This window comes from Erithacus rubecula, assembly GCF_903797595.1.
Source record: "Erithacus rubecula genome assembly, chromosome: 4".
Lineage (NCBI taxonomy): Eukaryota > Metazoa > Chordata > Aves > Passeriformes > Muscicapidae > Erithacus > Erithacus rubecula.
Genome location: NC_136686.1, coordinates 8,948,905 through 8,974,445, shown reverse-complemented (window position 1 = coordinate 8,974,445; position 25,541 = coordinate 8,948,905). Strand labels below are relative to the sequence as shown.

Sequence of the window (25,541 nt, the reverse complement as noted above, 5' to 3'; positions counted from 1 at the left end):
TTGTTGTTGTTTTGTTTTGGTTTTGTTTTGTTTTTTGTTTAGTTTTTTTTTTCTTTCTGAAAATGTTACATTTTCAGGGTTTATAGGAATCTGAGGCTTGTCATTTTGTTCTCCTGAATCTTGGAAACAGAACACTTTGGGAAGCTGGGACTTCAGTTTTGGGACTGTGACTTTACCCAGCAATTTGTTGCCTTAAGTAAATACTGCAGGTGATAGAGATGTTTTAAGAAGTGGTTCCTGGCTTTCTCTACTGTAATGCATTTGATGTAGGGTAATTCTAATTTGAGTGGGTGAGTATCTTTTGCTGCTTTTTACTGCTGTGTACTGAATGTCCCTGGCAATTCCCGAAGTTTGGAGACAAATTCATGATTTTGAGAAGTTTTTGTGCAAGTTTACTAAAAAGTTTTGATAATTTGTATCACTGTTTAGCAACCCACTTTGGTGGTGTGGAAATGGCTCAAAACTACATCAGGGGAGGTTCAGATTGAACATCGTGAAGCTCTAATTTAAAAGAGGGAGGTCAGACACTGGGAGAGGCTTCCAGGAAGGAGGTCAATGCCCTAAGACTGTCAGTGTTTCAGAGGCTTTTGGGGAATCCCTTTAATTCTTGGGCAGCCCTGAAGGGCTCAGGCAGCTGGAGCAGATGAGCTTGTAGGTCTTTTCCAGCTGCAGTGGTCTGGCCTGATAACAGCAGCTGGTAATTCCTGCCATCCCTGCTCCTGATGGAAAGTAAAACTTGAATTGCTTTATTGTTTTCTGCTCTCAGGGAACACTGTATTTCTCTTAACACAGCTTTAAAGTGATTATTTCTCTCTTTACTTCTCTCTTATTTACCATTTAGTACTGAATTTATTGATTTTTATAAAGATACTGCATACATTGAGGACAGCTATTACTGAGAAAAGAGCGTGGAGGCAATAACAATTTAGTAGGAGGAGAAGGAATGACCTTTTATCACATTTGTGACTTTTTTTTTTTTAATATATACTTACTTGCTTTTCTTTTGGAAAGGAAATTGTCAAGGAAGCATTAATGGAGGAGCAGAAACGAAGTGAAAAGGCAATTGAAGAAGCAGTAGAAAGGACAAGAGAGGAACTGATGGAATATATTAAAGAGCAGAAGAGGGTGAGTTACCAGTGGATAATGGGTTTCATCATGAAGTGAGAAATTGGTAAAGTTTGCTACACCTCAAACCTCTCTTAAAATGCACAGGGAGACACAATCAGGAATTAGGTCTTCACGTTTTCTACTCACTTTTCCAAACAATTTATTATTGTGATACATTTCTTCATATATATTAGTATACTTTTAAGTCCATCATAAGCTGAAAAGCAGACATTAATAGTTCAGTTAAAATTTATAGCATTTCTTATTACATAAAGTAACATAAGGGGGGGCATAAACAAAGTCTATCTAGATTTAAATTGTGATCTGAGCTCAGATCATAGAAAACATTTCAGTATAAATAGTAGGTGCTATTTTAAATTCATAAATGAGCTTTATTGTGCAGTCTGTATTCACACAAAGGCCATTAATTTTTTCCTCTCAACACATATTATTGGAGAACCTGAATATTGTGCTGATGTTCTCTTAAGCGTGATTTATAGTCAGTGCATTGGTCTTGTTATGAAATGTTGCAAAGTTCTGAAAGTTGTTTTCAGTTGTTCTGTTAATGCTATATCCTGGCAGTTTAATGCTTGTGTATAAACTGTAAAATGTAGCTCAAGGAACTTTGATTTGCTTTCAGTAGGAAGAGAAAAAAAATAACACACTTCTCCCCTTTGAAGCTCTTTATAAAAATATAAGCAAAAAATAATTTTTAAAAACCTCATTCATATGGCAGTAGCAGCCTAAGATCAAATTTCAGTATTCTCAATAAACAAAATAACTCAGCTTGAATCTAATGGGGAATGTTGTCCTGAGAAGAAAGTATAAATGATTTTGGCCTCTGCTTCTATATTCCTTGCTTTTATGGGTTAAATAATAGTATGGGAAATAGGATTTACCTTCAGAAGTTTCACCCTGCTATTAATTAAGTTTGCAGTTGGGTGAACTCCTTCCTTTATGCTGTTTATGGAGACATTTCCTTTGTAGCAGGATTTGTTTGATTTGGAAAGACAATTTAAACAGAATCCAGTGCAAAACATGATCCATAAGGATGTCTGAGCATATCTGAAGTCAGTTGTTTATGAAGGGTGAGCTGTGGGGAAGGTGAAAGTAGGTCTACTATTAAAATAACTTCTCATAACTTCTCATAAGTGTCATAAGTAAACAGGTCAATAAGGGCTCCAGTGCAGATATATACAAAAACATCACCTTCAAAGAAACAAAATCTTATTTGGTTTATCCAGTAGGAGCATAAATTCCTTTCATTTCATAGAGCAAATTCATGTATTTCAGCCAACCTTTTTCTACTTTTGATCAGTTGACACATATCCATGAATTAAAAAAAAAAATCATACATAAGGAGAACTAGATTTTTCTGATACAAGATTTATAAAGACTGCCTGTATTCAAGTTGAAAGTGAAAGACTTGTTTAACTCCAAATCATGTAGCATAATAGCTTTTATATGATTACATAAGAGGCAGAGGAAATGGTCAAAGCTCATACATCTGTAAGAGTAATAAATATACTTTATGGACTGTGCTAAAAAGCAGCAGTTTATTTAAGGAGTTCTTAGAAAGAACTCAGGGAAAATGCCTTGTCTAGGATTCAGAGAGGTTTGGGATTTTTTTTTCTTTTTTTTTTTTTTTTATGTGACAGGGGCATTCCAGGTACAAACTTGCAAAGGTAGTGGACACTCTGCGTCATCATTGTTTTGAAAATGTGTTTGTAGAACCCTTCAAACCATGGGCACAGCAATAATTTGTACTGGGTTAGCAGGGGATTATTTGAATTAGTAGAAAGTTGCTTAACAAAAAGCAACAATTTAATAATGCTAAAATGCTGACAAGAATAAATGTAATTTCCTCTCTATTGAAGCCAAAAAGGTCACCAAAGCTAGGAAAGAATTTGTTGGCATGTCTTACTACCTTCAAAAAAAGAACACTAAAGCTAAAAGAAAACCCAAAAAACCTGTGATGGGAACAGGTATTTTCATAAAATAAATGAAGATGTGGCATGCATTGCAATTATGTCATAGGAAGCCAGGTTTTTACAGATATATAGCACTATATTGGCAGCAGCTCTAATTATATACAACAGTCTTGGTTTTATTTTCTCTGTTCTATATTAAATGAAGATTTTTATACTAGAAAAATAGGTTTTTTAATGTTGCCACAGCTAACACTTTTAAGAATGTGGATATCTAAGATGTGAAGGAAATTTCAATCAGGAATTTAACTCTTTTTTATGTCATGCTTATTTCATAACCACCACCATTCCAAAGCAGGCATCAAAACTGAACTAGTCCTTTCTGTTCAAAGACATCTTTCACAGCTACCAAACTCATAGAGATTTATTTAAACCTTTGTAACACCTTGAAGAATCAAATTTGAATTCTCATGCTTCAACTATTAGCCAGAATTGTTTTTACCAGCAAAGGTCCATCCACATTATGTCCAGAAAATTATGTTTATTGATTGCATGAAGGTATATTTGACTGTGTAGTCTTGCTTTGCCTGCATTTGCAATAAATATGAGGAAGGCAAAAACAATATTTCACCTTGTTGCTGGTGGGGTAGGAAATGAGAGGACAGTGGTGAGGGGTAGCACACAGATACAAAGGCACTGAAGTAGGGCTAAATGGCAAGCTAGTGCTTTCACTTCTGTCATACAAATAATTGTCATTTTTGGTTTGGATTCAATGCATATCATGTGCCATAGAGCTCTATCTGAGACACAGATATACAGGGAAGCAAAATCTTTCAGTTTGGTTAGAATTAAATAAAGAGTGAGTACTTGTCCTTGAGTATCCAAAGTCCCTCTGTTTTGATGTAAGCTCAAGATTCACAAACCTATTTGTCATTATTGTCTTTTGTTGCCTGATATTCACCATCCTGTAAGGTCCTGCGCTGTGGTTTCTGGTCCCCTGAGACTCTGGAGGCACCCAGCTCTGTGAGGAGCACATTAATTGCCCCAAGATGCACTAATTGACACATTCTAGCCCCTGAGGCTGTGCCTGTGTTAGTGAGTCCTGGGAAGTGTTTGCCAGCTTTTTGCATCAATTGTTTAAAAATTCTAGTGTTTTTTATACTGAATGATTGTGAAGGTGAGCTAGAACAGCTCTGTGGTTTTTAAAGGGTTAATAGTTTTATTTTGCTCAAACATCTTGCTGATGTGGTGGAATATGTGTACATGTCTGTACATAGGCTCTCACATGTGGGTGTATTAATCCACATTTGTGCTTGTTACCTGGAGATCAGACAAGGAATAAAGCCTATTGTCCTGTAAACCCTGGTTTAGGATTAGAGCTCTCAAAACCTGGGCTGCCAAACAGCGGCATTGCAGTGCCTTCCCTGAGCTGCCCAACTGCATTGCTTCTGTGGTATTTTTGTTAAAATCTGATTAATGGGTACGTGCTGCTCTGTTAGGAGTGTAAAGACTGGCTGGGCCTATCCCTGCCCCACTTTTTATGGACTTCAGGTGGGGCTTTGGTCCATTTTCCAAACAGTTTGCTTCAGTTAGCTGATGCTGAATTAAGTGCATATAAACAAAGCTTTTTCCCAAAGTGCTGTGAGGGTTCCAAGGAACTTTCCCATTTGTTGTTTGCACCTGAACACAATGCAGTTCCAAGGCTGACTGAAATTTTGGAGATGTGTTGCAAGGGTTCCAGATGTGTGAGCAAAGGAGAAGTGTGATCATTCCCTGTGTAAAGTGGGCTCCAGATCACAGCTTTTCCCTCATCCTTTGCTTGCTCTTTGTCTCCTCTCACTGGTCCAAGATGTGAAGAAAAGGAGGTGCTGCCTGCACCTGATGGTGCATGAAGCTGACAAGTGAAAGACAGCAATTGCTTTAAGGTAGTAAGGTGAATTTTCAGAACCCACTGGTCTGAGAGAAGCCAAGCCAGCTGACTTAAGGAAGTAATGCTTTTCTGAACTGAAAATAAGCTTGAAAATAAATAGTAAGAACAGATAAGCAGTATCTGAATAAAATAATGTCAGTATTGCATTATATTAATCTCCTGGCTTCTTAATCATCTTATTTTTAGGCTTTTGTTGGCATTCATAATGTGGACCTACAGATGTGCAGTTGAGTATAGCTCCTGCTTTTCTATTAAGACAATTCTTGTAAATATATTTACATTTTATATGACTGGCTGAGATTATTTTTTAAATTAATTTCCAGATTGGAATAGAGAAGAACCAATCAAACTTAATACAAATATTTTTTTTTAATAACTGAGTGAAAATACTGACTTCAGCAAGTATGTCTGTTTGTCATGGGACATCTATACAGACCAGAATGTCACCTAGAGAATTCTGGTGGAGTTTTATATTTCCAGGTGTCTCATAAAAATTCTGATGATCAAGGCAATTGATTGTTCGTTGATGTACTTCAAACTAAGATCTGTATCCAGTTATTTGTTATTAAACAGATCAGCAAATTATTTGCTCTGCTTCTTATTTTTTCCTAATTGGACAGTGTTCTGGCTTCTTGAACATAATCTGCAAATGTTACAAACTTTCAACAAAAGCTTTTGTTAAAAACTCAGCCTTGTTAATTCTAAGATCACACAAATGTTAGGAAGTCTTGTAGAACAGAGGTTTACAAAAGTGTTCTGTTGTAATATCCAGTTCTTTTGCCTGTGCTATAACTTGCAACATGTGGCAAGTTGTTTATAAATGTCATAGTTCAGTAATTTACTGCCTATTTATTCCAATTGAATGCTTAAAAATATTAATTCAATATGTTTTATTTATTTAATATGTGTTTATAGCAGACAAAACCCAATGATCTAATATTATCATGCCTACTTTTTCTGTACCTTTTAATTTTTGTGACCATTAGCTGTACAGAGATAAAAATTCTTGAAGTTGGAATACAAAAGTGAGAGATAATCACAAGAGGAGAAGTTTTCTGCCCAAGAAATCTTGTACTGAATAGGTTATTTAAAGAACTTTTCTAAATTACAAAGATTCACTTCATGAGGTGAGTAGATAGCCAACAAGCAAATTTTAATTTTTTTAAATTTACATTGGCATTCATCTCCCCTCAGGAAAATTTACTGCTTGTTTTCTGACAGTGAAGCTGAGGATATTAATCAGTCACCTTTTTTCTGTTAATTGTACACAGTTCTCATTGGCTTTAAAGGGCATATTTTGGCCTGCCAGGGAAAAACTAAGTGTTAGGGCTTGAGCAATCACAGGAATGACAGATTTGTTTTTAATGCAGCCCCTGTTTCCCTGAAGGTCATACACTTGTCATAAATGCACTCCCATACTGATTTAAGGGTTGGGTGCTGAGAGCAGAGATGTCACCATTACAACAAAACTCACTGTACTACTGTGTGTTCCCATATGATTTGTGCAGCTGTGCCTCATAACCTTTAGAAGAAAACAGAACTAAACATTTCTCTGACTAATACTTACCAAAATACTGCAGAATTGAGAATAGCCAAAGAGATGCTTTTGGGGGTTTTGTATTTAATAGATAATTTTTTCTGATATTACAGAAACTAACGGCCAATTTCCACCAGTATTTATATTTAAGAATCACTGGCAAGCTGGTATAAGCTGTGTCTGTCTCACAGGAAAGCAAAAAAAAAAGAAACAAAACCAAAAGACAAGTTTCTCTTCTGATTTAACATGGAGCAATTACCCTTTAGTTTGGTAATAATAGAGATGCTTTTGGAAAACAGAATTCCAGGCCCATCCCAGGGATGTATGGGATGTGCCAGCACAGGTAGCTTGCCACTTTGCCATGTAACCAGAAGAACCAGAGTTATTTTATACTTTTCTGAAAAAGACTTGGAATATTTGGAACATACTGTTTCACTCTGGTAAAACACCTTTATAGAAGGTCAGCTTATTCCAGGTAAGAGCAAGTCATACCTTCTCCCATTTTCAGTGGGATTATTCTGCAACAAATACTTACCTCTTGAAGGGGGAATTGTGCATCTCATTCTGAGAACAGATACAGTGTAGTCACAATGCTTTTTAAGGGAAGAAAAATAGTGATCAAGTTGTATCTAGGACAGCAGGACACATCTGACATAATATGACAGTAAATAACTAATTTCCACCATGGTTAGTCTTGTTTTTCAAGGTTATTTCTGATAATATACGGTATTTATGGAGTGCACTTTCTATGTTTATTTTGTCTGAAGGGAACAAGCAGACCTTTGTTTTCACCTTTTGAGTAGGTTTCTAACTGTTACACTGACTTTTGGGGTTGGTGATGGTACAAAATCCCATTTCAGGGTTTTTTTAAGTGGTATGTGCTATGTTTCATAATTAAATATATTCATACAGATCTGATCTATTATGAATGCACTTTTAAAACTTCTTGGGGGTTTAATGTATGATTTTGTAGTTTAGCAGCAAAGCCTGTATGAATCCATCTTGAAAGCATCTTTACCAATACAGATTGTGGAAGATGATCTTTTATAAAGTTGCTATAACCACTATTCTCTATGTCTTTTTTTTTTTTCTTAAAATGTGGAGTATTTTCCATCCAAGTTCCTCATTAATTGATATTTTAAGATATTAGTTTTCATCATAAAATCTTATCTTACATTTAGTTATTTAAGATAAGGGCTGAAAAAAGAGTGCATGAAGCTCAAGTTTAATTAGATTTATCCACCTTGTTGAGGAGAGGCTGCTACAAATTCCTTTGGGTTTTCAAATTCTCTGAGGAATTGTCTGTAATTCACTCCTGAAACCTTATGAGAAGGTATGTGCACCTCTACATAGTTACTCTGTTATTCACCCATCAGAACCATTACAGAAAATGGTCAATTTTTTTAAGTTTCCCTTAAACAAATCTGACTAAAACTTCTCCCTTAACATATCAAATGCTGCAGTTGAAATAACATTTTAGTTATTTACAATATTGGAATAAATATTGGCCTAAGTTATCGTATAAATCACATAGTCTTTATAAAGACTTTGTAATTTATAACCCCATTTGTACTAAGAATTAGATCAAACTAATCAGAAAGATCAGTACAGAAGAAGAGAAATAAGATGTCTGTCTGGTGGCTGAAACTGGCTATGATTGTAAAAAACATTATTAAAACAATATTGCTACAAAATTGCTACACCTTCAAACATCATTTTGATTGAAAATAACTCTGTCTTATTGGCCTCTCTTATAAGACAGAAAAAATGCCATGTTTTTTATTGCTATTGATCTTAAATTTTCTTCTTTCAAAGGTGACTTTATTACCGTCGAAAAATCTCTCTATGTAATTGGTGTTTCTGCCACTGAGGAAGTGTCATGAGGCTGGGCCCATTTTCATTTTACCCATACACCAATATTCACACTTACTGTCCTAACTGCAGTCAAAGCAAATTTTTAAAATTAAAAAGTGATTTAAAAAGCAGTTTGGCTTTCTGTCCACCTATGGATTTACATAGAGATAAACTACTGGTTATCTGTATTTTGTCTTTCCTGAAATTATTGAAATGGATGCTTTCTAGGCTTTTATTATGTGGGTAACATCTCTATTTAGCTGAGAAGTCCTTGACCTTCTGTTGATGGCTGCACCTTTGCTTTCCTCTCTGTGCTTCCCTATATGCATGATGGTAACTCCTTTAATGATGCATCTACTGACAGTAACCATTGCAACTCCACAAAATCTGCTCTTGAAATGTGAATCCTAATGTGGCTTTAAACCCAGAGCTCAGATTCTTCAGGTGCTAATAGCATTTAGATTAGAAATTGCTGCTTTTATTTTCTTTATATTGTCTAATTTTTTTTCAGTTGTGCACATCTAGTATTTGTTTTCTTTTAAGTAAATTTCCTCAATTATTTTATTTCTAATAAAGTAAATAGTTACACAACTGACATGGTGATGAATGGAAATAAAATAAGAAACCTCTATACCTGTTTTTCAGAAATGTACTCCATATGAATGTGAAATTATGTGCTTTGAAAGGCTTTTAAATTACCTACTAATGTCTTGAACAGAAAAGAACTGTTCTCATATAGTACTACTATAAACTTTAGTAACTAGACTGGTATTATAGTTACTGCAGGTTATTACATCTAATATTCAGGTTTTTTAAATTTATGGTTGACTTTAAGGTTGCAGCAGGAGTGCTGATGTGATTCATGTTGAGGATTGATGTGCTTGCACGGCTAAAAAATGTTTGCTACAACCATTTTTGGCTCTACTTAGAACAATCATAAGGATCCAGCACTCTGCCCTCTTTCTAATTCTTTACTCTGGGGGAGGCACAGCAAACACACAAATCTGCTGCTTTCAGACCTGAATTGTGGAATCCCAATGGCTTGGTCTGGAAGATCATGTTGGGTTCCAGCCCCATCACCATGGGCAGGGACACCTCCCACCTGTCCCATCAGGGCACCATCCAACCCTGCCTGAACACTTCCAGTCATGGAGCATCCACAGCTGCTCTGGACAACCTGCTCCAGGGTCTCACCACCCTCTGGTTAAAGAATCCATGGAGTCTGCAAATAACAGTGCAAGGTTTCTACACAGTGCTTATTGGTTAGGCCATGAATTGACACCTACTTGATCTCACTTTGTTATTCACATTGAGAGGCTGATTTTAAAGATAAAGCTTGGAATTCACCCCTTTTATATAATATCAGGCTAAAGTACGTTGTACCTTATATTCTTCAAGTTAACATTGTGTGGTAGTGATGGAACAAGTCCTGTATGAATTCCTGGTGCACCTTTCCCTCTCTCTCTCCTTAGTAAATTGGCAGCTTCTTCAAATTCCCTACACACTGCAGGTAAGTTATTGTTAATCCCTGGTTTGAGTCATGAGTGCAGTCTACTCTCTGAGTCAGATCAATTTTCACCCCAGATTCACATCAGGGATTGAGTGCCTCAGAGCAGTGTTTATATAAGAAAACCTATACAACCCATGTTAGATCCAGACTGCAATTTTTCCCATATCAGGGATAGTTCCTATGCATCGTGAAACATCACAGAAGCTGGGATTAGGATAGGCAGGGAAGGTATCCCCTTCTTGGGCAAGAGATCCCAATTCCCTACCTGGAACAGGGGCTGTATCTTGCATTGCATCCCTTACTCCAGATCCATCTACATGGAGAGATTACAGAAGGCTGGAGATTTGAGAGAGAGAGAGAGAGGAGAAAACTAACAGCTGGAGCAACACACTCTTAACTGGAACACAGTGTTTGGGGAAAGAATGTGGGAAAACAAGAGATAACTTAGATGCTGGTAGGAGGTGTTCCAGTAACAGGGTTGTGACATTAGTGCATTATATCCCTGTGAATAGGAAGGATCCCACCTAAGAAACTTACCTTACAAATGAGTGAGTTCCATTTATTGATCCATATGTGTTACATCATGTTCAAAATTGTGGGTGAAAAGCAGGAAATTTAGTTTTGAGCTCTTGTAGGTAAAGCTTATGCCTTTAGGCAGTTGTTATCAGAACCTTGATATGTGTTACTGTTTTGCAAGTGTGCTTCACTTCAAGACTAAAGCACAGCTTTCTTCTGAAAGTTTATTATTTGAAGACAAGTGCAAGTGGGAGAGGTTACAAAAATCAGTTTCTTTTAAGTTATTAATCTCAATTGAGTGATTTTTTCGCCTTTTTTTTTATAATACTCACTATATTTTAGTGTGCCTTAGAACAAAATAGGGTGTCATTACCATTCTTGTTCCTGAATGTTTGGTTTGGCATTTGATGCAAGGCCTCAATTGCAGGCTGACGTGCCAGCAGCTGAAGCTGAAAACAAGACTGCGGTGGGCAAACTCAAGATTTAATTTCAGAAAGAGTGTTTATATTTTCCCTGGGGCCCCATTAATGGGAGTCCAAACCCTAAATGTTACCACCAACACATTTTAACAGACCAGTTTCCCAGTTTTTAAAGTGTGGTGTCACCTTGAGTATTTTTCTTTCAACTTTTCCCCCTTCTTCTGACTTTTAAAGAAAAGCAAAATGAAGTTGTATCATTTCTGGCTGAATCCAGTGTCATGTTTGGGGAACACAAAAGTTCTGTGTAGTGCAACAAAGTGACATTCAGAAATATTTAATCCTATCTTATATGTCTGTATCAGCTATTTTAACAACTCAGCTTCTGCAATTTACCAGTGCAAAACTTGGTGTTAGTGCAGAACGTGCTGCCATCCACGGTGATATCCTGAACCCACCTGATGTCAGGACATCTGTGCCATGCCCAGGGTGAACTTGTGACCAACAGGGCAGTGCCAAGAGAGACAGTAGTGATGGGGTCACTGAGAGTTCCTTAGCTCAGTTTCCAGCTCCTTCAGCTGGCCCTGTTTTGTGGCTTTAATATAATTAAAGAAACATTTACATTGAGGCTTTAGGAGCATTTTCACACTGCTCCTTTACCCAACTCAAAGAGCAGCATAAATCCAAAGGATTAAGGCTGGGATTTATGGGAAGTTGTAGTGTAAAATGAGTTTGGTGCACCTGGCTCTCCTTTTCTCCTCTTTGGATAAGGATCCTGAAGCATTGTGATGTACCTCCATGAGATACAGAAGTGAACCTGCCATTTCTTTCTGAACTTTTAGGTCTCTATAAACTTTGAAATTATTGTTTCTAAATATGAAGAGGAAATTGTAGTCTCCTGTGAAGGAATATAGTATTTCTATCAATTGATCCTATTAGGAATTTTTCTTCAGAGAACAGTTTGACATTTTTCTGCCACTTTTCAATAGCGAAGCATCGTGCATTCAAGAGAATTTTTAATTTCCAGGAAAATATAGTGCTCCATCTCTAACAAATGGAAAGGGGGGAAAATACAATTATCTGTCACTTAGTTTCATTGAAATACAAAGGAAATTGTTAAATAACCAACATTATAATTTTCAAACTCTTTGAGTGATCATTTATGCTGATGAAAGCAATTTAGTTGAAACTACATACACAGCCTATTGTAGGGTTTTCTGCAATTACTTTAGCATAAAATTGCCAGAGTTTGAAATTCTTTACTGAAGTTAAAACTGTTTCATATATCCTTTTGTGCCACAGTGTATAAATCTTCAAAGAGTGAGATTATGCCTGTACTCTTTAGTCAGGCGAGATTCCATCTGAAACTGAAATCAAGTGGTATTATTACTGAGAAAATATTGTGCTATCAAAGCCAAAGAGAGGAAAAATAACAGGATAAATTATAATGTTCAGCAATGAGATGACTGATACTACACTATTTCAAAGCTACTCTTATGATTGAGATGTATTGTGTTTTTAATCCAATGTGTATCATCTTAATTACTGTAAGAGTAACTTTGGATTTGCTCCGCAAACACATAATTATTGAGCTGGCTCAGTGGGTATGGAGTATTCACAGGCATAAAGACTTGCAGTGTGCACTGTACTAATGTCACCCAAATCTATCAATGGAGAGTGGTGTGGTGTTCTCATCACCAGCTGAGGTCCAGGGAAAGGCAAGATCTGTCATCCAGGGTCCCTCTATTGTGCAAGTATTTGATAAGAAGGCAGAGGAGGCTCCCAAATGTCTCTGTTGCCCATGTGTGTGATGGGGGAAGTGAGGCATTCCTATACACCTCTGGCCCCCTGTAAGTGAAGCTCTCCTGTGTTACTCCTGATCTATCCCTCAGTGTTAGAATTTCATGCTGTGCTTCTGGAAATGTGAGAATTGTAACCAGACTGTTTGAAGATTGGTTTTGTGTTTTGTGTTCTGTATGGCGCTCACAAAATATGTTTTGATACTGAGCAGAGAAAAAAAATTCAAAGTTCTTGGTTAGATTTGTGAAATTAAGCATTTTTAGTGCAACTTGTGACTTTTGTCCATAGGCATTTTCAAGAGACCTTTTGATTAACCAAGAGTAGGTAATTTAAGAAAAAAAAAAAAAAAAAAAACAAAGCTCAGCATAGAAAAATCTATGCATCCATGTGTGCATATGAACATGAATACCCTTATCTTGCCATCCTAGTGAGAAAGCTAGGTCAGCTGAATTTTGAAGGTCAAACTTTTAATATTCTATTAGACTGAATAAATAAATGCTTTTAGGAGGAGGAGGAGGACTTTGGGGATTTTTTTGTCATTCCTATGAAAATAAAACCTCAATTGTTTGCTGTCTTTCTCTTTCAAATTCATCTATATGCTTGTAAGTAGATTTGTATTTCACTGTCTTTTCTTAATTCAGAATTTATGAGTATGTACAACTAGTTATATTTGTAACCTAACAGCAGTTATAAATTTGATCTTTAAGTTAGTGTAATCCACATTGCTTTGTACTAGATGGAAAGTTTAATCAGTTCAATATGATCACTTGGATTAATTAAAGCTAAGAATATCATCTGCAGTTTTATTTTCTTAGTCATAGGTCAACTTCTTGGCTTTTTCCAAGTCCCTGCTGTACCTCTTAGCACCAAAGGGATCCTGAAGTGTTTTAGAAAGTTAATGATGGCCGTGCTCAGCAAAGGCATTTTGGCATGCACCTGCAAGGCTGCCAGATTTCAAAAAAGAAGAGGCAATTGTTCCACTCTGATTGATTTTATTATGAGTTCCCAGTGCAGTTGTCAGAGGTTGGGTCACTGTCCCTTCCATCCCTAGATTTTTATACTATTTTAATTACACTGGAGTTGAGGCCCAAAGAGAAAGGGACAGAATATAGGAGGCCTTTTCCTCCATCATTTCCATGACATGCAGAGGCAGTTTTGTGGTCTCTGTGTTTTTGTTGTGAAGATCCAGAAATCCCAGTTGTTTTAATGAGGTGCTCTGTAGAATTTCTCTATCTATGTACCAGTATAAGATAAGCCCAGAGTAACTGCAGAGCCACCACAAAGTCACATTACTTGGCAGATTGTCTTGGCTGTGGAGTTTTGAGGGCAATTTTTTTTTGTCTTGTTCACTGCACGAATAAAATGAGTAGATAAGTTTGTGAATTAAGGATGGTTTATTCTGTTCTGAGTTGTGTTTTCCTACAGCTGAGGAACATTCATAGCTCAGGGTTTGTTTGGGTACTTTGTGCTGCTTCTCATTTACACCCAAGTCCTTTTATGTAGAGATGCTTGAACCTCAGTAGTTTTATCTACTTATTCTTTTAGCTGGGGAATTATCTGAGACTTTTCATAGTTGGTTATATGCAGGAAAATTCAAGGTATTTTTACTCCAAACCTTGCAACTTCTTTGCTTTTTTTTCCAGGTATGTCTTTTGCTGTTTTTGTCCTTTTGCTGAGCTCTGATTTGAAAAAAGTAAATGGCAAAGTTGGCCATACCATATGTGTTTTGATGAATCTTTCCTATGATTATTTCCTGCAGTTGGATTCCTTCAGCAAAGCCAGTGGGATCAGAGACTTAATTGAGTTGTCTATGAAGCTAGAGAAACATGTAAAGAAATAAATTTTCTTACCTACAGCAATAGCAAGATTAGATAGATGAAGCAGAGATGTGATTTCCTGTTTACTTTTTGCATTCAAATCTTCACCCATGTGTTAGAAATTCAGCAAGATGCTTCAATGACTTATAGTTAGCAAGTATATATGTTATTTTTCTGCTTTGGCTGCAGGCTACTGACTCATACAATTTGGTCAAGTATATTTTTCCCTCCCTTGCCCTTTCCCCTCACCCCACCCTGCTAAGCAACAGTTTCTTTGGGTTTTTGGGTTTGTTTGTGGGTTTTTTTCAGTAATATGTATAAAAGTATTGCCAGTGTAAAAAATTGGTGCTACTTTTGTGGTTGCAGATTCTGGGTGTGATTTCTCAACAAAGCCTTGACACAAATTTGCATCTGGAAAAGCAGCAGAATAGGCAGGCAGGTACCCAAAGGAATTTTTTGGGAATACACTCTATCCCAGGAGTCTCTGCTGCATGCCAGTTGCAGGAAGGATTTGGGGTTGTGTGGGGCAGATTGTTGTGTCCTGCTGGTGATTTCTCCCTCCTTTGGAATCTTCCTGCCTGGGTGTTGGAAGTGATGACCTGCAGAGAGCCGTGGGTGCTTAATCTCTGTCTTTGTCTTTGATGGAATTGTCACAGCTGCAGCTTTATGAGTTTGCTTTGCCAGCAGCTGCCCTGAATTTCGCTGCACTAGCTTGGCTTCAAACTCCAAACCAAGTTTTCCAGTAAAATGTTACTGTCAGTAAAAAAACATCTTCAATCTTCTCAATACTGAAGAAGTACAGTAGTAAATGTGAGCTCAAAAATTTCTTTCTGAATGGTAAGACAGTAACTTTGTATTCCTTGAATCTTAATATATAATTACTTACCTAAATGCATGTATATTGCCACAGATTTAATGCTAAAGTTATCGCTGATTTGCTGCAGGCTTTTTTTCCTCATTTAATTTCTTTGTGTGAATCCATCAACTGTAACCTACAATGCCAATTTTAGAAAAATACCTGTATTTCATATGATATCATCTTTGCCCATGACTTCTAGAATGTACTGTTTCGTCCTGCCACAACTTAAAATTTCATTTAAATGAAAACCTGGCTGTTAAATCAAGTGTTCCTCAAAACCAAGAGGTGGGATTTTCCTCCTGTTGCTTCTATTTACCAAACTCCAGTGTTTTGTTAGGGGACACTTCACTTTAGAGGTTGTGACAGATAGTGTCAAAGTTTCACAGTAACCTTCAGATAATCATGATGCTACTCCAGTCTCCTTGATATCTAGGTAGATTAATTACAGTCTGACTCGTTATGTTATTTGTAGCTTCAGCTTTCCATATAACACAGTTTTTTCACCTCCCAGCTGAATGCAGTCATTCTCTGTTGTGTGTGTTATCAATCACTTGTTACCCTTCTTAGAGGCAAGGAAGTTGTGCTCCTGCTGAGCCTTCTGTTCATGAAGGATCACATTAGATATAGATGTTTAGGAAGCACCCATGGCAGTGGAATAGCAGTCACACAACTGTGGTTTCACAGTCATGTGCATTATTAGGGCATTTTTTTCAATTTGTATACACTGCAAACATTTTTGATGCAATGATTATTTTGCCTACTTACTCATAGATAATGCAAAATACATGCTCACAGTAACAAAGAAAAGATTGTTCTCATCAATGTCTGTGTTTGCTGTTTGCTTTTCAGTTAGGCTTAATTAATTCAGTTCTGTAGATATTATCTGGGTACTGTAAGGCAGTTCTGTGAGCATGACTCAACATGAGCCCATCAGATATAATTTGCTTTATTTGGTTTGATAACAATAGCAATTTTTATGTGTAGGAAGATTGTTTCTGCTTTTAACCAAGCATGGTTACTGTGGATTAATGTGGAGCACGTTTGCATACTGACAAATGAAGCAGATCTTTGATACCAGATCTATCACCCAGCCCTGCACTCAGGGCTTTTCAGGAAGCATAGTCTGATAGTCTTCAGGCATTTTCCTGGAGAGGTGGCAATTTGGGTTTCTGAAGCTCCACAGGAGCCCTGTGTAATCTCTGTCAAGTCATTTGTAGCTGTATTAAATTAGGATATTATAGTGCCCAAGACTGACTTGGTTACTTAAAACAGTTGGAGATAGGAGAAAACTATTAAGTGCTTCTCTATGAGCACTCAGGGTCTGACAAGCCTGGATAGGAACCAATCTTGTGTCACTTACAAATCCTTTATTTGGTGCTGTTGTAAATTTCTAGGTCTCTATTTTCATATCAGAGGAAGTGATTTGATGAATTTGGCCATATTGTGGTTAGTGCCTGGCTTGTGCCTGCCTGATGGAGACTGTAATCCATTGTGTTTCAGAAGCAGTGCAGATATTTGCCAGGGCCAAATATTAACCATTTGTCAGTCAGAGATTTTGAAGATACTGTTTGCATGCTGTATGTTTGTTTTAAGAATCTTGAGTCTGTGACTTAAAACCACAAAAATCAGATTTCTGGACCAATCAGCAGTTATAGAAGCAATTGTGGTAACTCATTTTTAGTGCATGAGGATAGTCTATAGATAATTTGGTCAAGAAACCGCATGTTTGTAACCTGTTAAGTAGGTAGGTCAATGCAGAGATTTCTCATGTACTAATGCACATAAATATACATTATTATTATTATTATTATTATTATTATTATTATTATTATTGTGGGCTTAGAAAATGCCTATTTTTCACCTCCTACAGTAATCTGAACAGGTGCTGCAACTGTTTTTAGTTTTTTTGGCACTTGATCTAATTTCTTTGATTGAAAGCAAATTTCTTTCTTGTATTTATATAAAGAAAACCTAGTATTTTCTTACATTCCTGGGTCCAGCTGGAAGACAGTGGAGATTCTGAGAGGTTTGACAGGGTGTTTTACCACCACCTTCGGCAAATCTATTTTAAAGATGTGTCCAGCATATGGTATCATTTAATGATCAAATTCAGAGCATAAAATCCTTACGGTTTAGAAGTTGCAGCATTATTTACTTTAAGGGAAAAAAAAAAAAACATTTTCACATGGCAATATAATTTATTAAACATCACTCTTTCCTAGAGTCTTGAACACTGATGACTTTCTAATGAGCAGCAGATACTGTATAAATTACAGCCATGAAGAACCTTATTTTTATATACTTAGTGAGTGTTATCAATAGTAGAAATTCACAGGTGGACTGACAAAAATGTCCTGCCCTGGGATTAACTCTAAAATAAGCTCTGCTGCACATATGTACCATATGGATCTGTTTTCCTTCTCATCCATTATAGAAATGAGAGGAAGTAGTTCATTGTTTCCTCATCCTACTCTCAGATTTGCAGGTTCCTCAAGGTAATAATTTTTCTATATGGTCTATTTAATGTGCTAGGGAATTTTTTTAAAGTCTTCTGTTGAATTTGCGGGGAGAAGATGTTAGTGCACTGAGAAATAGTTCTGGACCCATAGTTTTACTAGAAAATATTAACATGTAGCTGAACTTCTACAGCTACAGAACCTTTCAGGATCATGTCAGGCTCGTTCACTGGAGTGAGTTAGTTGTGGAGGAGGGGGAAAACCCAAAGAAAACCTTTCTATATATCAACAATTGTACAAAGCAAACCTCTTGTCTCCTCGAGGAGGAGCATTGACCAATCAAGCTGTGAGAAGACACTGATGAGTGTTTAATTACACTGCAAGGGTCTGTTGGACTGGGTTTGTTGGCCAATATCCAGTGAAGTGGAATCCTAACCCGAAGTTGCAGCAGTGCTTTGCACCATCAATTGGGCCAGGAGGAGGCTGCAAAAGTTAATGTTTTGATCATACATTAAAAGCCATTATTATTCCAAAATACTTTGTCTCTAGAAGTATTTAGAAAGTATCACAGATTTAAATGCAGCCATTTAATCACTCAGAATTGAAGTTCAGACTATTGTTCAGAAAGACCATAATCATAATTTATAGCTCAGACTGATGACAAAATGATTAAAAAATAATTACCTATTTTTAGGTAATTATTGTTAGGTACAGATGTACACGTGATTAGAATAAACAAAAATACCTAAAGGCGAATTCAATTGCAACATCAATGGTTGAGTCTAAGCAAAAAGTTGTGTTATATTTGGATTCCCTGCTCCAGGAGCAGCCCAGTATATTTTTAACATGCTGTCATTGTCAAGCAAGTCCCCGCACAGAAAAGAGAGTGCCACTGGCAGAATATTTTAGTAAATTATTTATATGCATGAACAAATCAAGCATCACTCTATTTTCTTCCTTATACTGAAGTAATGTATATTCTTGATTCAACTGATTTCAAAGAGACTTAAATTTGTTCCTCTAGTCCTTAATAATTAAGTACAAAAGTGTTTAGAAAAGCAGTCTGTCATCAGCAGCACTTTTGGTTGGTGTTCTGCTCTCCATGGACACATCCATCTAAGTGCTGATCAAACAGTGCTAAGTTAGAACTTTAGAATAAAATGGAAAACGATTCCAGAGTCTTTTCAAGTAAAAATGGGAATTGTTAGTTTAATCTTAAATTCATTTTCTTCAGAACAGATATTTCACTCAAGTTATAAAAAAATTCAGTCTGAAGTATGCCTGTCATCATTCTTTACTTTGTATTTACTTTCTTTTATATAAAAGGGTTTTAGTTAGTAAATTTATATAATGCAAAACCATACAGAAAAATAGCTAATTGAAATCAATTAGTTTGCAAACAGGAAATAGACAAAGCTTTAGTATATTTATCACTAATAAAAATACATAGAAAAATTAAGACTAAATAAACCAGGGTAAAGTACTTACCAATTATTACAACAAAGCTTCAATTGTTTTTGTCTAAAACGTGTCAAAATATCCCCTTTCTATTTAACATTCCTCAGAGAGGAGACAGGAAATATATAAAAATACTGCAAGTCCTTTGAAAAATACGAAATCATGCCAGTTTGATGTCTATGAATAATTACCTGTGACCAGTCAATATTTAGCTTCAAAGCAATGCCTTGGTGATGAATCCTGTTCAACAGCCAACCAGCAGCTACCTGTAAACACTAAATAAATGGAAAGCCTTATTATCAGCTGCTTAAACCCACCTTCAGAACCCATTCTCTTCACACTTTGTGTTTTCAATTCCCCAAACCATTAATTTTGCATTTGAAATTTTCCTGTCTTTGCATGAACGTGATTTTCTTTTAGTAAATAGGATACTTTTAAGGATTTTAAGTCTTCCCCCATTGGCTCTTCATTCTATATGGATGAATATAAGCGTAAGGATCACTGCTGGAATATTTTCTTTCTGAACTTCTTTGCATTTTTCCTGGAAAAATAATGGGACTCAAAAACTTATTTCTGATTTTATCATCTTAGGGAAACTGCTCTGCTTCTTTACAATATAATGACATTATTTTTTATTTATTTTATATTTGATCAACAAAAATACCAGAAATAAATGTACAATTTTAAACGTTCTTCCTAACCATCTTTGCTCGTTTTTAATCTCTGTTCACTCTATTTATTGAATTTTATGATAAAAAAAGATTGCAGTTTTTACTCCTGTTAGTATTGCAGAGCCAGAGTAGTGAGCTGCACTGCTACTGAATATATTAATCCTCTAATTATCTTTTGAAATATAGGTAAATTTTTCAATATGAATTTGAATAAATGTAGCTACTATTTCTACAGCTGTATATGCATTTGGTATTGGGAAGTTGTATTATCTGAGAAATAATTTTGAAAAATATACTTTTAAACAGTTTTATATTTATGCAGACAGGAAAATTGAAGAGCCATATTTAACATTAATTTTGCTTTCTTCACTTTTCTGGGCAAACTTCAGACTGTGGTGAAATTAATAACAAAATACACCTTTACTTGGTGAGATCAGGATTTCATCTCATATCCTTCAGTGCTTAACCTAAAATTATATTTTTCATGTGCTTTTTTATTAGTTACTAGAAAGAAAGAGTATAATTCTGACATGCAGCAGTTAATTATGGAGTTCTGAATGCATTTCTCTCTAGTAATTCGAAGTATATTTAAAAGTTGGTGAATATTTTATAGAGGAAGATAAGCATGAATGCCATGAAAAAAAACCCTATTTGTAGGTAGATATTGCAAGGGGAAGATATGGAGGATGTGCATGCTCAGTTGTTTGTGTAAGAAACTAATTTCTATTGCAGGCTTCACTCATGTAGGTTTTCTTTCCATTTCACAGAAGATTTGAAAGGCAAGATAAGAAATCTAGGAAAATGTAGACCTAAGAATAGTGGGGTGGCAGCATTCTCCTGGTGCTAATACAGTGCCTCTTTATTTGTTGTTTGGTTTGGTTTGGGGTTTTTTTTTGGTTTTTTTTTCCATTTCCCAAGTCCATTCTTGCACCCACTCAGGAGTTCTGCTGGGGCTTGTGCCTTCAGGTTGTGCTTTGCATGGCTCAATGGCACATTATCCTGGGTGGATGTCCTGTGGATATGAGCAAGGTGAGACCCCACAGGGCATCCCATCCAGGCATCTTTGGCCAGAAGCTGTGTGAAAATGCACTTAGATCTGAGAAGTGGACTGAAGCTTTAAAGAGAGGGGAACAAACAGCACTGAATGCATTGGACAGTCCTGCAAGACTCTGCTTATTTTTTGGTAAATGAAATGTCTGAAGGATTGTGGGAATTTAAGGAGTAGAATTCAAGAAGTGATTTTTCCAAATCTCATATATCCAGTTTCTCTGCAGGATCCATACAAGTGTCTGGGGAGGCAACGTCTGGTTCTTAAAGAAAAAAAAAAAAAAAATCTGTACAGAGTTAGAAGATACTGTTGAGTAACTTAAAATAATGAAGTTCTGGAACATTAAAGTTTTGAGCAAATTAAAGCTCCACTAACTGGACGCAGTCTAAAGAATTGGAACTTTGAACTAATAGATTTCATAAAATGAATGAGAAACATTGACTAGCAATGACAACAGTGACAGTCTGGTGTAGAAAAATGCCCTTTCTTGGCAGATCTGAACCAATATGATGCATTTTTCAGCATCTATAGAATCAAAAAGTTGGGTTGGTTTGGTTGTGAGAATGTTCCAGCCCAAATATGTTATTCATACTGATTACATTTGCATATGAGTCACACTCATTTTTGAATTTGCCAGATGTCCATTTATGTTTGTTTAAATAATGAGATCATTCCATGAAGTGAACAGGACCCAAAAATATAGAGAGAAGACTGTTTGGAAAAGTGAGATTTAAAATATACATTTTCCCATTTTGTGGGAAAATCCTGTGCAAGCAGGAGCACAGCAATGTGGAGGCACTCTTCAAAAAAGCTGCCTCCATTACTAACAGTTCATTAAACAATATATTATATAACAAAGCTTCATTTATTTTATTTCCCAGTCAAGCCAATTTTCCCATTAACAAGCATGTTCTCCTCCTGAATACATTCAAGTGTACCATTTTCAAAGCCAGCATCATTTGTTGCTTCTCTTTTTGTGTTATGTGAAGATCCCAAGTCTTTCTGGATTGTTTTGTCATTTACTGTAGTGTGGAAGATTTTTAGAATGTCCTGCTCAAGGCAATGCATATTCATAAACTGAGCAAACAAGGGGGAACTGAATTCTCAAGTTTTATGTTATTGCATTTACATCAATTTTTAACAAGCAATAAGCTTTTTTAATGCACAAATGGAGACTACCAACTAACCACTTGAGTTCAACAAAGGCTCCTCAAATGTGTACTTAATTCATTTGAGACTTTTAAAATCTTGCTCAAGCCTGAAGAAATTCTGGTTTGTTCATGCTGCAGCCAATCACTGCACAGGTTAAACATTTACTTTAGTACTTGATGAAATAAATTTAATCCTATACAATGTGAGATTGCAGCCTTGGTAAAGAAAGTGAACAGCAGCATATCAGAACACACACCTGGTGAGCTACTCTGGTCTCTTTGAAGTAGAATTTGCAAGGAAAGGCTGCTAGAAAAGAAAATGGAGAGTTTAGCCAAAGCTCATGGTCAAAGCTCAACTGTCTAGAAGTATAATGATATAATATGCAGTAAAAGGAAACCACTAAAATTCAGTTTCATGCTGAGTTTCTCCAATTGATATACCTACCAGAAGCAAAAGAATCTGATGACATAATGTGAGAATTATATTAATTAGAGAAAGAGGTATCTCATGTCCTTTCTTAACATGCAATGGTTGGTATTATGTGAACTGTGCTATATCTTTCCATTCATTCCCCAAAGAAATATGGGTCTCAAGCACAAAAAAAATATCTTCACCCTTCCCCATGCAAAATGTTTGGGTCTAGAAGATACAAAGGAGGCAAGATTCTTTTGAAATCATAGAAAATGCACCAGCACAACAGAGTGAGGGGTTTTTGTTCATTTGTTCCATACACTTCTTTACATCTTCTTTAGAGATTACTTTGCTATTTCTTCCATTTTCTTGTCAGTAGTAGCTTTTACTTGAATATATCAAGAACAGATGTTTCTGACATTTATTTGAACTATATGTGCTTTAAAATCTGTTGCAAATCAGTGGGCTAGGTTCTCATCAGACTGTGTATGGAGCCCTAATACCCACTTTTGCAGAGAGATGCAAAATTTTGAACAGCTAAAAATTTGCAGAAGTAGAAACACAGGCAGACCGGGTGGGATGGGGCTCTGAGCAACCTGGGATAGTGGAAGGTGTCCCTGCCCAAGGCTGGGGGTTGAAATTGAATGATCTCTAAAGTCCCTTCCAACCCAAACCATCCTGTGATTCTATCCTTGTATTACTGAAAGAGAGTTTTGTGATTGTGTATGGTGTTTAGAAAATATGTGTGTGTGTTCTGCTGGTGACTAGATTTGATACATTCATCTCTGTTGAAATAAATTGCTAAAATATTCTAACTATGTGGTTTTGCATAAATTAGAGGAACTCATGGAGCAGAAAAGCTCCATAGGGTCATAAAAATGTTTCCCTTTGTATATTAAATCACGGTGCTGCCACTTTATCCTGAGTGCATTTTCAAGAGAAGTGAGAAGCTGTCACTATCCTTGTCTTGCATTCTGTGTTGATATTTTTAAAAATAGTCTATCTGTTATAAAACAAAATGGCATTCAAATGACTGTTAGAGCAATTAGCTGGACTTCTGGTTGATAAACAGATCAGATTTGTTGAAAGCTGTAATTAAAGCCATCAGTCTGAGATATATGAGTCAGGATATATTTTTTGAAAAACCTTCAATTTTCCATTGCATATGAACTTGTGCACAATAATCTGATAGAAATGCTGACTTCTTCAAAATTTCCATTACTTCCTTTCCCTTGAGTGGCATAACTTTTATGCCACATTAGCCTTGTACCACTGCCTTTCATTCTCACACTATGTCATCATTACAGGGGAATTTAGTTGAACTTGAGCTGATTAAAGGACAGATTGAAAATGTCTCTCACTTGTGATAATATTTGTTTGACATCTGAACTTCAACATTCAAATGGAAGGAATTTTGCAGTGCATTTTATTTATTAATTAATGTTTTAAAATTCAAATGCTTTTCAGTAACCCATATTTTTGTCATTTATAAGATATAACCTGCCAAATCTTGCTATGGTGTTCTTCTCTTTTTTGTTGGGGAAGATTGGCTATACTGCATGGATATAGTTTTATATATATAGTTCACACTGTTTGGCATTAAGGAATAAACTGTGGGAGCAAGCAAAATAAATAGCAAATATGTTGACTTTTTCCTCTGGGAACTGCTTAAAAATGTTGCCATTTAAATTACTAGTAGGCTTTGAATATTTTGAATATGCAGTCATATGTAGTGATCACTTTTAGCCTTGTGTACCTTTTATTTTATTTTGGAGAAACTCAAATACTCCATTGAAAAGATGTTATTAAATTATATACATTGAAATTACTTAGATTCTTCAGTTACTAAATTTCTGTTGTTGAATGTGGTTGGCTTTTTGCTGACAAACCCTGGACTTTGTTTTCAGGTTTTATTAAAGTTGACTGATGCTTTTTTTCTTTTATTTCAACAGCTTGATGAAGTTGTCCGTCAGAGAAATCTGCACAGTTTGGAACTTTTCCTTTCATGTGCACAGAAACAGCTAAATGTTTTATTAAAGGAAGAGCCAGCCCCAGAGGAAAACAGAGACTGACATTCTCAGTGCTGATGATACAGTGTGATTTGTGAAGCTGCAAATCTCCATCTAGCAAATGATGAATATATTCCAATCTTTTTGGGTTGTACCGTTGAATCAAGATTGATCTGAAATGTTTGATAGAAATGTTCATGGATGATGTTCTTTTATTTATTTATTTATTTTACTACTATTACCAGATAGAAAACATGAGAGAGAAAAAGATCCTTGGAAAAAAACCCTGTTTTATTTAGGATTTTTCTTTCATGATATTTTCTAATAGCCCATGGCTGAAGCTCTAGATAATTGCAGCGATGATGAAAATATTTCCATGTTATGTCTGTTTTAAATTTGGTGCCATGGATTAATTTGATTCACTGCTATTTTTGGCATTTTTAAAAATGAAGACGAACAATTATTTGGTTAGAGATACAAATTCATCTCCATTTCCAAGGAATCTGCCCTAGTCCATTGCCTCAGGTAAGCCTGAGTTGCTCAGTATTTCTTACTTCTTTTCATATATAACAGAAGAATCAGTACTGAAACATAAAAGTGTTTTCAGGCATTTCTTAAGTCATTTATAAACAAATGCAGCTCTAGGAAGAGAAAAATTTAAAAACTAAACAGTGCATCTGATTAGGGTAATGAAAAAACATTGCCATGACCAATGTATAGTGTGTATTTTATTTCTGTTTTACAGAGCTAGTTGAATTCCAAAAGTCATTTGCTCATGAAATTACAATTAATGTGACTGACCTCAGTTTCAGGAAGAAGATGTATGTAATTATGTGGAGACTGATACTGCACTGCCTCAGTGGAATTTCTGACAGAATAAGGAGTGCAGTTTGCTGACCTCACATGCCCTTTCTAAGTGCATGGAAGGAAATAGAAAAACTCCCCACTGACATTATTGGACTTGGATCATTCATAGGTCTTTCTAGGCTTGCTAGCAACAGATGGAGTGGAATTTCTGTGCCTACACTCTATTGATTGTAGAACTGGGGCCTTAGTTGTAGA

At 36.0% G+C, this 25,541-nt stretch overlaps 1 protein-coding gene across 3 annotated transcripts in view; it reads left to right on the top strand.

Moving 5' to 3' along the window:
• Positions 1–25,113, top strand: part of CCDC91 (coiled-coil domain containing 91) — a 111,562-nt gene extending 86,449 nt beyond the window's left edge. For all 3 annotated transcript variants that reach the window (XM_079303807.1, XM_079303806.1, XM_079303805.1), the window contains 2 exons: positions 1,012–1,125; positions 24,423–25,113. In XM_079303807.1, coding sequence (XP_079159933.1) covers positions 1,012–1,125; positions 24,423–24,542 — 234 coding nt within the window. In that variant the 3' untranslated portion in view covers positions 24,543–25,113. The remainder of the gene's footprint in view (positions 1–1,011; positions 1,126–24,422) is intronic.
• The last annotated feature ends 428 nt before the right edge of the window (positions 25,114–25,541 follow it).